We start from the raw sequence: 13,221 nt of genomic DNA, 5'->3' as shown, positions 1-13,221 counted from the left end.
TACTGGGTCCGGATACGCTGCAGAGAGACAAATTTGTCTGCATCCATGCTAGTGTTATTGAGTAAGAGACGTAGTCAGAGAGTCTGAGAGAGAGAGTATGTGCGTGCATGTGTCCTGTCTCGCAGAGGGGGAAAGGACAAGGTGTCTCATCCTGTAGCTTTTCATCATCTTCTGCAGCTACAAAAAGCTAATAAGGTCTGAAGAGCTTCCTCCCTCTTCCCTGGCCTTTCAGCTTCGCTATGGAAACAACTTCAGGGTTTTTTCTGGCCCTGCAGGAGTTCACTGATGACTCCTGTGCTTCTCTTCTAGCTAAGGAAAAAGAGAGGAAGTCCCCACACTCGGTATTACAAGCTCCCAAGCATTTAATGAGGCAACGTTTTGAGGCTTCGTCACTAAATGACCCACCTTCTCCGCCTCCCTTCTAGAACCCACAATACATTCAACTGCGATACAAATGTGAAAACTAATAATTAGCATCTTCGAAATTTGCTTAACAATAAATGACAAAAATGTTAATCAGATTGTCAATTTTGACAGTTCACTCTACACTGTTCCAAATAACCATGCATCTATACGGACAGGTGCGTGATGTTTCCTATTGTTTACATCCACGATGCTCTCGATATCAAGGATTACAAGGACGTTCAAGAAGCGACGGACGGGGAAATGCTGCATACTACTAGCTTAACCCTCAGTGATCCACAATCCTTACTACCAACTGTAATCCAAGGTAAAGTCCATTAAATTTCGAATAAACCCATTTACTGAAGAATCATAAGCTTTTAACTGTCTGTCCACACACACACACACACACACACACACACACACACACACACACACACACACACGTGCATGGTGGACATAGACAGAAGAAAGAAATGCAGACATAGAGAATTAGCTGGAGGAAAAGAGAGAAAACAAAAAGGCTCTAAGAGAATCAGCCGTGTAGGTTCAGGGGAATAGATTGGCAGTCTATACTGTTCTGTAGCAAGGAGGCCAGCTGCTGACATTTGGCATTGATTGTGCTGTTTTATAGGCATTCGTGAGTTAAACCCCTATTGGACAATTACAGAGAGAGCCTGCATGCTCCTGCAGGGGGGGTCATGACTTTGATCTCTCTCTGCTTTTCCCCCTTTTGCTTGGTGGAAAACAAAGACAGAAAAGGTGATGCACCTCTAATTGGCTCCAAGCAAAAGGAAACTAGAAGCAGCTGTTTGAATGGAGCGTAGATGGAGAGAAAGAAGAAGAAATGGTGAAAAGGTAGGATGAGATGGAGAGAAGAGGATATAATAAAGTGATGGAGAAGAAGGTTTAGGGAAGAAACGAGGTGGAAAATGAGAGAGAATGCCTCATTAAAGAAAAGAAAAGCTCCATTTCATACATGTTAATTCTCTCAAAGCCAAGAATATCTACACACTATAGTGCAGGAGTAATTCATCTAAATGTTTAAAACACAAACTACCAATCTCACGTTATCATAATGCACGGAGGAAACATCACCACTGTCCTAACATTACTGTGTAACCATGCATCCGTGCCAGTGATGGTTTGTGAGTGATGATAATCCCAACTGTAATATATAGGACATCACGCATTAGTGCTGTAATGAGTGTGGTGTGGTGTGAGCTGTGTTATATGAGGAGAAATGGTTAATCTGATTGTTTGCCCGTTTCTAATTCCCGGACTAAAGAGTGGAGATTAAGGTTTACATGTTTGCATGACTAGACAGGTTTTTTGTTGCACTCTAATCCAGAGTATCGCTTGGCTTTCAATTATACATGTGTGTGACAAATTGAGAAGGGTCTAGACGCAGAGCGCCGAGGTTTAACAATACAACCTTAATATTTCAATGTAACTGTAAATAACTTGTACTAACCTTATTAGTTTGCTAACGTTAGCTAACGAAGACTAGCATAAACGTTAGATGAAATGATTACATTAAGCTTTTCGCATTTATTTCCTGTTGTTTCTTGTGCTAAAGTGACATTAGCATAGCTAGTTAACGTTAGAAAACTCAAAAAATTAGTTAAAGTTATTTGCCACTTATAACATTATGTTACCTAACTTTATAAGTTACAGTTTTACTGAAATATTAGGGTTGTATTGTTTACCCTTTTGGGAAATTCAGATATTATTTTTCATGACAACAAATTGACCTGTGGTCTCAACCAGAGACCATAAACCAGGTCTTTCTTTCCATCCCCCCCCCCAACCTTAACCCGTCCCTTAGACGGCTGGCTTTGATTAACGACCTGTGCAGCTAAAATAGGATATAGAAAACCAGAAAACACAAACCGGCATGCACTCCCACTACAAGGCCTGCGGTGAGTGGTTAGCGGTGGACCATAACTAGCACAGTTTCCCTGCACTGTGGCCAATTCAGATGACCATGTAACAGAGAGCCAAGATGGCCGATGTTCAAAAGGGCAAGCAGCAACACATGGGGAGAGTCACCAGAATTTATGTAAGGGATTTTCCAAGTTTTCTGTCGCTCACCAGAGGAAAGATTGTGGCTGGATGCTTGGCATAGGAGGTAAACAAGCACACACACAAAAGAAGGAGGAAATAAACAGAAGCAGTGAAGAGTAATTACCCTTTGGAGGCCTGTGAGTTTGTGTTTATGTTTGTTTGTATTTGTTGTCTGTTCATCCAAATAGCCAGTTGTGATCAGCCAAGCTGCTTCCCCTTCACCCAGAGGTTAGTTTGAATGTCCTCAAACTTATGGAGAATGGACAAACAATCACCCCCCATACTTAAAACCGTTTGTCCCAGTAACGGCCTGCATTTGAGTGGAGGGCTGAAACTGGCGGCTCCAGCCCCACAAACCAAGCCAGGCAGTTTGACTCTCCCTGGGTAGCTCCTCCAGCTCCACCCTCCTGCCCACTGCCAACAGAGCAAAGCCACGACAGCCTCGGTGCCAGGCTGGACCTCTACTGCAGAAACATAGGATGGAGGGGTCTTGCTGCCAGGAGCATAATATTTTCAAATACACTACACACTGCACATTGTGACAGAACTATTACAGACAAGCCAACTAATTAAAATATTAAAATAGTTCACAGGCTTTTCTCTTCTTTTTTTTTTAAAGTATGTTTTCTTCCTCCATAACTGATCCCAGCAAAGGGAACAAAGGGGCCGTTTTGTGCCGACATGCTTGGTCCGAGCAGGTTGCACCAGCCTTTCATTGGAAAGGCTGATCTGAGCACCCAGCTGGCAAGAGAGGCAGATCAACTTCCCTCCCCCCACCCCTCCTTCCACGTCCACCTCTTCTTCTTCTCCCATGCTTCTCTCCTCTCCTTTCCAGGGCCCAACTTTGAGCCTGCAGCTCCTGTGTGCCGGCTGAGGTAACTGAGGCTTTCACTGCCAAGCTCACTCAACAGCACAGACTGAACAAGCCTACAGTTCAGTCTGTGCTACAGTCGTCACCCCCCCACCCCCCCTCTCAGTGTGAAAAGGGGGTCACTGTGCCACGCCGGACTACTGTAAAGCATGTGGGCTTGGCCGGAGGTACCACTGACAAAATCTTGTGAATTTCTCGTGAGCCGTCTCTACCAATCGTTCCTTTTCATTTTCAGCCCCCCTTGCAAGCTGGATCACATGGTGCAACAACTGCACATAGAGACATAAAGGCTCAGAGAGGAAGAAACATACACAGACTCAGATCCTATCCGGCATCGCTGCTACACACTGTCATCTCCACTGATCGCCCGCTTGTTGCTGAGACGGATAAACATACACATGCATGCAACGCACTCAAATCTAATCCTAGGAGGTATGCAGGAGTGTTTGTTTCACATCATGATTTTAAGTGACGAATATATTTCGCCAAATACCAAGAAACACATACAGGCAATGATGATTTTACTATCTCACTCCAAACTAAATAGAAAAGTTGGTAGTCCTGTCATATATATATTTAAGCAATAGCTCACGACAGGCCGTGGTATATGCTCATTATATCACGGTTAAGGGGCGTGATTTGGCCCGACACGAAGTTATAGGCACTGATCAATCCACTCCTCCAGAGAAAAGCTTTGTAAGTTTGTTTCTTAACGGACGTAATTTAACAGCTGTAACGGTTGTAGCTTTTTCTCAGACGCGGAGGGATACTGACTTGTTGTGAAAAGTAACTACAATTCTACCCGTGATATACGCTCATTATACCATGGCTAAGAACCAATCAGATTGCTTGATTTGACATGTCCGTTTTATAAATATATATAATGCCATATCATCTCTTTTACTGTTCACCATACATGGGATCACATTTAGCAAACTAAAAGCTTAGTTTTGCCTCGTTCATTTTGCTCTACAATATCTACTTCAAATTGAAATTCAACTCTTTCCACATTAAATACAGTTCACCCAAATGACGACTAAAATGACTTCAATCAAAAACCTCTAAATTGTATGGATGGATCCACTTCACAGTGTGGGATAAGGGGGATGTAAAATGAAGTGATAAATAACCCTGAGTCCAAAGAGGTTGAAGAAAGAGAGCAAGACATCGGGCCTGCCTAAAAATATAGCCGCTGACAGGACCCAGAGGTTGTGGACAATACAACCATTGAATCTTTCCCAGGTCTGTCCTGCTTTGGCTCTGAATAAAAGCCCACAGGTATTCCCAGGTTCATAGGAAGATATCCCATCAAATGAATCAATGGAAACAGCATATGGAGAAAAATGACATTTTTGGTTACCACCCATTTTATTACAGAAGGTAGTGAAAGCTCCTCGTCTTCAATGAACTGACTCAAAACGTTCAGCGGGTAATACGAGTTGGCCTTAATCCACCTTTCCACAGATCTGATATTTCTCCCACCTTTAACTACAGCCCTGTGTGTGAGAAACATTTGGATCGCTCTGTTGGTTTCAATTATCATGTTCTTTATTTTAATGAGAAATGTATTCCCTTTTGCGGTTGTTACTTTCAAGAAGAGGTGAAGAATTGAGTCATTACGACAAAAAACAGACTCGTCAGTCATCTAACTCGGCACGAACGCTCGACTCATGTTTGTTCAGTTCAGTTAAGAAATGAAAAGTTGGCAGTTGTGCCTCCAAACATGTTTTGCTATTTTTTTCATGAGCCTAGATTTAACTTGCCAAGCGTCCCTGCTCATCCACTGAATGACACTCGAGGGAAATATCTCTATTTCAATCTTTCACTCATTTTGTTTTCTGTCATCGCCACAAAGACCCGCTCGTTCCTGCTCAGCATGGAAACTTTTCATCCTGAAAACCCCCCCCCCCCCAACATTAAATAAACAAAGCACACCATGAGGCAATTACTACTGTTGTTGGCATGCAGAGAAGAGAAGAGAACTAATCACTATAGATCAGCTCTGGCAGATGGTGCGAGAGTCGTGTCTCCAGACTCGGGTCAACCACTGGCAGGAAACCTCCTTCCACTATGACCCAGTCTAAACAACACAGGGAACACATACGTACACACCTATTGCTGCACTCAAAGCAGTCTCAAGGTTTAAGAGTAAACATGAAGCGTGTGTGTCTTTGTGTGCGAGCCCGAGTCTGTGTGTTTCTGTTACGCAACGGGAGAGTTCTTCCCATCTGTGCCTCTCTGCAGCCCCCGCATCCCTGACCAATGAAGCGAGAAACGACAGCTCTGCCTTGCACTCTGCCTCCCTCAGTCTTCCTCACAACGCCGTCCCACTCTTCATTATTATCATCAGCCGCCCACCAAAAGCACACTGTTCTTCCCTTTACTGTACCTCTCTCTCTCTCTCTCTCTCTCTCTGTTCCGGTTGGCTGAAATGATACGCCACCGGGTCGCGATATGACGCAACATTCATCATTCTCGTCACCTTCGATGTCAACATCACGCCTGACTGCCATCAGCTTAAACCCCCCCCAAACTAGAAAACAGAACAACTCTGCATGGTGTCTATCCAAACATTTTTACTTCTTATGCTCAAATTCCAGATTATCCCACTAAATGGATCACTGTCTGCTACACATCCCCCCCCCCCCACCCCCCCACACACCACATCATCCATCCCTGCTCTTCCGGCTCGTCTAACTCCCCACAGAGCTCACTGTTGTGGAAAAGATGTTAAAACAAAGAGAGCAGACAGTGCAGCGATAATCCTAAACATAGCAGCTGGGGAATTAGCTAGCCATTTGCTGGGGACTCGCTATCTGCAAACTATGCACAATCTTAATTGCTGTTAGAGCTACGAATGTGAGCATTGTACTTAACTGTTGATGGCGTTTGCCTATTACTTGTCATCAAGATGGACAGGGAGGTAAGATGTCTTTCACTTTCACTGCAAATATGTCTGAGGTTGTTTTCCGGACAGGATGCGATCTTGTAGTTTGGTCATCGCATTCTGTCTGGAAAAACATTTTAGTTGATTCCACCTTGAGGGCCAGTGTGTCAGTGGTTCTATTCAAATAAATTATAGTTGCACAGAGACCTGTTCTCTGTTCAGGATATGTAAGCAATGAGCGGCATTGGGTTTCAGACATTAATGCTACCCAGAATGATGACAGAAATGTTTAGGATATTTAGCCTTCAAAACATCTAAATTAGTTGTAACTTTATTATACGGGTACAGTGGGAATCTCTCGTCCATAAACTAAAAGCATAGGTTATAACATATAAATGCCCTTTTGTGTCACATCTTTTCTGCTTACACTTCCCCTCTCTCTTTCGCCTTCATTGTTTTTGTTCCCCGATCGCATCTCTTTTTGTTTCTCTCTCTTTCCCCATCGATCTGACTACCTCTTCCCGTCTAGTTCATGCTGGCACTGGATCTGGCGTGTGATGCCTGCATCCTTCTGTCTGTCTGTTCCAACAGGGCGCCAGTCCCAAATCTGTTACAATATGGTGGGCGCTAAAACACTACTCACTTCAACAGCAGAGAACCAGAGAGAAACAACAAGCAAAATATGCATAACTGCAACTAACCGCACCTCGGTAAATAACACTCGATGACTAAAAATGATGTCAAATATTTGAACTACCCGAGCAGTGTTTGGTTTCCCTTCTGAGCTGGCACAGCGTCTGCAATGGAAACTTTCTAAGTAATTACAATACGCTAAGCACTACTAATGTGCTTCTTTGAGCAACACACTCCACTGTTGTTGGGCTTGAGCCTGACAGCCAAGTTCGCCATGCCCATTCAGCTCCAGGCGGCGTATCTATCTGCTAGCTGCTGTTCCATTACAGGTGCCATGGCCCAAAGGCTGCAATTAAGTGGTTAGGGATACTGCACATAATTGTTTGGAGAGTGGATTTCTTTGGTCCTGCTCTGTGCTTAAATCTGGTGAAGAGTTTTGGCTTGAGGTTCAGGGGATTGTCTTCTACTACTGTCAAGTTTCAGGCAGAAAGAGAGACAAGCAGGCAGACAGAGAAATGTGATTGGAATTCCATACTCAAGAGCTACAGGAGGAGTCGTCTGAGGAAGGCTAGACCTTCAGTTTCAACCCAGACTGACCGCATTTATTGTTCACCCACCCGACTGACATTCCAGGAATAAGCAGAGGTGGATCTTTCATCCGTCTCCCACGCGAGGCTGTCTAAAGAACACCGAGCTGTGCGTGTTTGCATGAACACACACAATCAAGCATACACTATCAATCACATCAACATTTGGCTGCTTTGGGGTTTTAAGAGGAAAGACATTACTTGAGGAAGAGGGTAAAAATGCAACACATGAGACATGACTAAACTGCACTCATTCACTCAGGCTTTCATTCATTTTTCCTTCGTCCACACACAGCCAGGCATACTCAGTTTCTGTGTGGGGTCTGAAACCCCCTTTGCAATCCAGCCCACCTGCTCTCAACCACAACAAAGATTAGAGACAGCAGCCACCACTCACCTAGGTGGTCTCCATGGAAACTGTTGTCATGGGATGTTCTACCATGGGGCACGAGGTCATGATGGGCAGCAGGTGGCCATATTTGACCGGTCTTGCGAACGCTCACAATAGTGGCTTCAGACATGACCACGTGGCCTCCCTGCTGCCGCTGGTGTCGCTTCTGGGACTGTGGTGTCGGAGGGCTGCTGCTGTCAAACGAGTGCTGGGAGTTCTGGGAGTTTTGGGACGGCGAGCGGCTCTTCTCTCTAAAGGGCCGGCGGAAGGCCGTGGTGGGACTGGGAGAGACGTGACTGGACTGACCTGAGGAGAAGTCCTCCTCGCTGGACGTCAGGTTCTCATTGGAGCTGCAGTCCGGCGTGTAGCCGCCTCCTCCGCCGACATCCTCGAAGCTCCCAGGTGAGTAGGAACGCCGTGGCCAGGTCAGGAGATGGTCATCACCTCCGCCAAGGTCTCTCATTGTGACTCCACTACCACTTCCACCACCGCCTCTCCCATCTCCAACGCCACCTTCACCCATCATCACCCCGCCAACATAGACACTGGAGTAGGCCTGGAACTCTGAGGGCTGCCAAGGAGGAGGCGGAGGTTTGCCACCGTTGGCCCTCCCTGAATGTCGCTGGTTGGGTTCCCCATCTTCATATTCTGCATCATAGCCGCAGGTGCTCTCAGTGGACCGGCCTCTGTACACAGGCCTTGCGCGGAGCTCCCCTGCCACCGTTGCCAGGTTACCTGGGAGGGAGTGAAGAGATCTCTTTCGCTCCATCTGCATGGCCTGGCTGCCCAAGGAGCTGATCTTGTCGGAGACGTCACGGTCGTTGACTCTGATCAGACCCCTCTCGTGGTGGAATTCCATGTTAGAATAAAATGGCGGTGGTGGCGGCGGCAGCTGCTGCTGCTTCTCCTGGCCCTTCGCTACATCCCCCGCAGTGTGAGAGTTGGCCCGTTTGATCCTCTCAAAGTTGGACCTCAGAGCTGCCACCCCAAGTCCCATCCCCAGCTTGTCCTTGGGGTCGGAGGGCATGTCCTTGTCTGGGGGCGGAAGGTTGACCCTGCGGGGAGAGACAGAGATGCCTCTCTGCTTGGACGGCGAGAGGCCATCTAGGTTGTCACAAGACGTCGACTCAGCCTGCTGGGGTACCTCAAAGGCTGACTCCAGGCCGTCTCCGTGGGAGGCCGACTTCCTGGCTGGCGGAGGCCTGGGTTTGGACCTTACAGCTCCTTCTCCAAGAGGCTGATAACGGATCCTATCGATACTACCACCACCATACCCTCCACCAACAACTCCTACCCCAACTCCACCAGTCTCCTGCATGTGTGGCTGCTGGGACTGACACTCGGCTCCCTGTGTGGCTGCAGGGTCCATCCCCTCACTCAGCGGTGTCTTCCTGAAGCCCCACCGCTGCTTGTCATAGCTCTTCCTCTCCTTGGCCAGGAGGGTCTGCAGGTAGATCATGCGGAAGCGCTCCTTGTTCACCTCCTGCTCCAGGCGCCTGATGGACGCTTTGCACCTCTCCAGCTCATGCTCGATGCCGCCGACAGATCGCAGCTCCATTTTAGGGGGGTCGGACTCCGGGAATTGCGCTTTCCACGCCTCAGTGAATCCCACCGGCTCCACCATATTGTGCCTAATTTATTTCTGGGACCGACCCTGGCTCACACACACTGGGTGAATGAAGCCAAGGGCGCACCGTTTGTCCTTTTTTAGTCCAGTTCGCCACAGAGTCCTTATCGACAACAATGGCCACTTTACAGTGACAGTGTTTAAAACAGGCCTTTAGGTAACCCGTTCAAAAACGCACAGTCTACTTGCTGACACTTGTCGTGGGCTGCGCAGATGCAACAATACATCCCATTCTGAAGAAGAGAAACCGGCTGTTCAGCCAGAGGAATAGCTGGGAATGTGAGGGGCATAAAAAGGAACAGCAAGCTGCAAAAGCGCCCGTCTTTCTCATGCATTATTCCAGAAAAGGACACTTTCAGAAGATTTTTTTTTTGTGTGTTAAATCTCAGCCTCGACACAATGACAGCATCTGTCCTCGCGGGGTGACACGGGGATCTGGCTCCCAGGGAGAGCGAAAAAAAGAAGAAAGTATTTTAATCCTGCTAGGTTTACTCACTGTCTGTGTTTGCCATTCCGGGTTTGTCCGTGATAGCAGATCCGTTCACTCTCACCCATTCATACGGCAGTAATTCCAGGTGCTGCTGCTGCTTCACACCAAGCGCCTTTGTACCAGCAGCGCTCAAGGAGAAAGGATAAAAAGCGCAAAACACAAGCGACGACAACATCTGAGTTTCTCAGAGGACGGGATCAAGCGGTGTGATCTGGTTTATGAATCTGTTTCGTTTTCCCATTGTTTTTCCACGGTACCTATGAGGTATCGTTGTTTTTTCCCCTGTTCTTTTCCAGGTTTAGCCCGTTTCTTCGGCCGTGATGGTGCCGCTGTGTGTGCGCTCCCATCTCAGGCCAGCAACACTGGAGGGCTGCAAGAATGGGAGGGACCAGAGTGACAGAGCTGGTTAAAGAGACAGAGCAGGGCAGTCAGCCCTTACCTCATTATTATCCACGTTTATTTTCTGGATATGAAATGTAACTTTATTTCATATGTTTAAATAATCTTTTGCATAAGCAACTTCAATCATTCTTTATGCCACATTTGGCTCTTTTCTTTATTTTACTGCATTATAAATGCTGGTTTATCATATCGCACTTTCAGGCAGCTACATGAAGCTTACAAATCAAACATTACCACAGATACATGTTGTAACATTTCCTTCCAAATGTCTTAGGAACCAGTCAGCTACAGCCTCTGCCATTATTCCACCACTACAGCTTTTATTAACAATTGTTAATAAGAATTATTACAGCATATCTCTTCAGGGTTTCTTTAAAAGCTAGTGGCAGTACCTGTCAAGCAGGTGTTACAGAACATGTAGGAGTGCTGTTGGTATCTTTAACCCAACGCTGCCACCCAGTGGAATAATATCTTATATGCAGGGTTGGGTGTACTTCGAAATGTCAGTTACTTCTTGGCAATTTTTGTATTCAGAAACGTAATCCATGGGATAACAACAAAAATGTAATTTAAACTTTTTTAAATCATTGAAAATATTGCACCTCATACAAAAAAAAAATGGATGCGGCCACAAAAGTTAGTTTTTCTCAAAACATTTTCAAAGCAAATGAAATGCATTTTGCATATTCACCACTTTCAGTTGGTAAATTCAAATGACCCTTACAAAAATAGTAATGGCACAAACTACAGGTGTACTGTGTGTATTCTACAGCACGTGTACAATTTGGTTGCTGTTTTTTTTAATCACAGGCAACATGGATTGTTCTTGTAACGCCTTTACATTTTAATTTTAAGTTACATTTTGAAATTGCCATATTTTAAGGAAGTAATCAATTAATTCTTGACAACGTAACCAAAAATTGCACATTTTTTCAAACGTTATCTGGGTTGATAACTTATTTGTTCTCCGATTACATCATCACAATTAAGTTTTAAACATTTATTTTAATAGTTTACAGACACCTGCTGCTCTATGTTGACACCAATTTGAACACTTTGAGAAACACCTTTAACAATCTCCATGTAGAGCTGTGCTCAACTGTTAACCCAGTGGTTGGGATTTGTTTCTAATCCTATAAATGACTAATTGTGTAAAACTGTGGAACAACAAAAGATGCAATAATGCAAAATGACACAATCCAAATACTATATTGTTTTATTTACCTGAAACCACAACCTCAGTAATGCATGTACAACCATCATTAGTCATCAATAATGATCGCCTTTATACATATGGTTAATATTGTTCTTCGACCAGGTGTGTCGCTGAGGTGCAAGTCCCCTCACGTTAGATCACAGTTTTACAGCAGTTGATAAAGATACATGATGATAATAATAGTAACACCGAGGCAATAAGAAAACAGTAGAGCACTGTTGTATTGCAGGATTACCAATGAATCAAAGTGTTAAGTCTGTTGTCCTTGTGGCAAAGGACTACTTCATCAGAAAGGAAATGGGTCAGTGATCGGCCTACAGTAGATATCAGAGGGGGGGGGATTTAAGTCTAAAAATAAAATAAAAACTCAAGTAGAGCACAGTCAAGTTCAGCACGAGTCATTTCTAATGTTGTGCAAGTTACCCAAATCGTTACAATAGAAACAGTGATTTACATATCTACGATAGATCCATCTTAAAACCATCTTAATATGTCATTTGAGTATTATACATTAGAATCTATAAATACAAATTGCAAAGCCTACATACAGCTGAAACGCATGCATGGATGATTTTTACACTGATGTACAGCTAAGATCGATTAACCCAGTGTTTTTTTCTACGTGAAAAGTTACCATGGAAGTCGGAAACGAGTTCATGCAAGAAGGAAAGTTCAGGGAGTTGAAAACGTCCCTGCACACAAAACCAGAATTGTGTCTTATGGATATAGCATCTACACACACAGAGGTATAAGAATGTTGTGTGTGTCGTGTGGTTATGGTGCATTAGGGCAAAGGGAATTGTGTTTCCAGCCCAACCACATTTAGGTTTACCCTTATGAATTTGGTCTTATTACTGTGGAAAACAGGCCCTTTTTGTCTGTGCAAGGGTACACACACACATACACACTGCTGGTCATCATGGTGCGTGTGCGTTTGTGTGTAGTTAAGTGTGAGCACACGAGAGCAGGACGACTCCAGCCTCTGAGCCCACTCTTTAAACTATGCGAAGCTTTTATGAGAGCCAACCTAAAAAGGGAGAGAAACACTTTGTTAGTATTTGGTATTTAACTAAAAAAAGATTCTGCCACATTTTGAAGAGTAGGTATTGGTTTTGTGAATATAGGCAGGTGTCAGAGCAGTGAAAAGAACAGCACAGTGACATTCACAATGGTGGCAAGTGGTCAACACCTAATCAATTTGTATTTGTATGAATTGGCAACACATAATCACTCCCCTTCATACCTTAAATGGGAAGAATTACATTTGAAAACTCCTTCCTGTGACCTTGATGTCTACAAGTTACCCAGAGAACATTTCAATTTAATGGTGGAATTCTTTGCTGAAGGTGTCTGGCTTCCTGTTGTTTCAGTAGATTCTACGGTAGTGAATGTGTATTTTGAGTGTGAAGGCGGCAAATTGATACTCACTCTAACGGCAGGGGAGCCAATGGAAGGCATTGAGGAAGAAAAGCATAGTTAAGTGGAGCACACATACACACACACACACACACACACACACACAGTGCGGACAAACCCAGGCTTCTACCTTATAAAACATGCTTTAGATTTCTCACGTGTGGGGAAAAAAACAATGAATTAAGTGGTCTAAAGATTAGTGCAGTCGACTGTATGGGCTGTGATCCAACAC

The 13,221-nt window shown here is 44.8% G+C and overlaps 1 protein-coding gene and 1 long non-coding RNA gene across 2 annotated transcripts in view; both read right to left on the bottom strand.

Annotated features, from left to right (window-relative positions):
- The window catches only part of bcr (BCR activator of RhoGEF and GTPase), an 80,209-nt gene extending 69,848 nt beyond the window's left edge, over positions 1 to 10,361 (bottom strand). Inside the window, exon 1 of the mRNA XM_029444298.1 lies at positions 7,845 to 10,361. Coding sequence (XP_029300158.1) covers positions 7,845 to 9,462 — 1,618 coding nt within the window. The 5' untranslated portion in view covers positions 9,463 to 10,361. The remainder of the gene's footprint in view (positions 1 to 7,844) is intronic.
- Positions 10,362 to 11,555: 1,194 nt separating this feature from the next.
- On the bottom strand, positions 11,556 to 13,085 carry LOC115016413 (uncharacterized). The gene is made up of 2 exons (XR_003833168.1): positions 13,002 to 13,085; positions 11,556 to 12,600 (listed from the first exon to the last, which is right to left on the bottom strand). It is a non-coding gene; the product is annotated as an uncharacterized LOC115016413 (long non-coding RNA).
- Between the last annotated feature and the right edge of the window lie 136 nt (positions 13,086 to 13,221).

Source organism: Cottoperca gobio, chromosome 12 (assembly GCF_900634415.1).
Source record: "Cottoperca gobio chromosome 12, fCotGob3.1, whole genome shotgun sequence".
Classification (NCBI taxonomy): Eukaryota; Metazoa; Chordata; class Actinopteri; order Perciformes; family Bovichtidae; genus Cottoperca; species Cottoperca gobio.
Note: the sequence above shows the minus strand (reverse complement) of the source record. Positions and strands in the feature narration are given on the sequence as shown.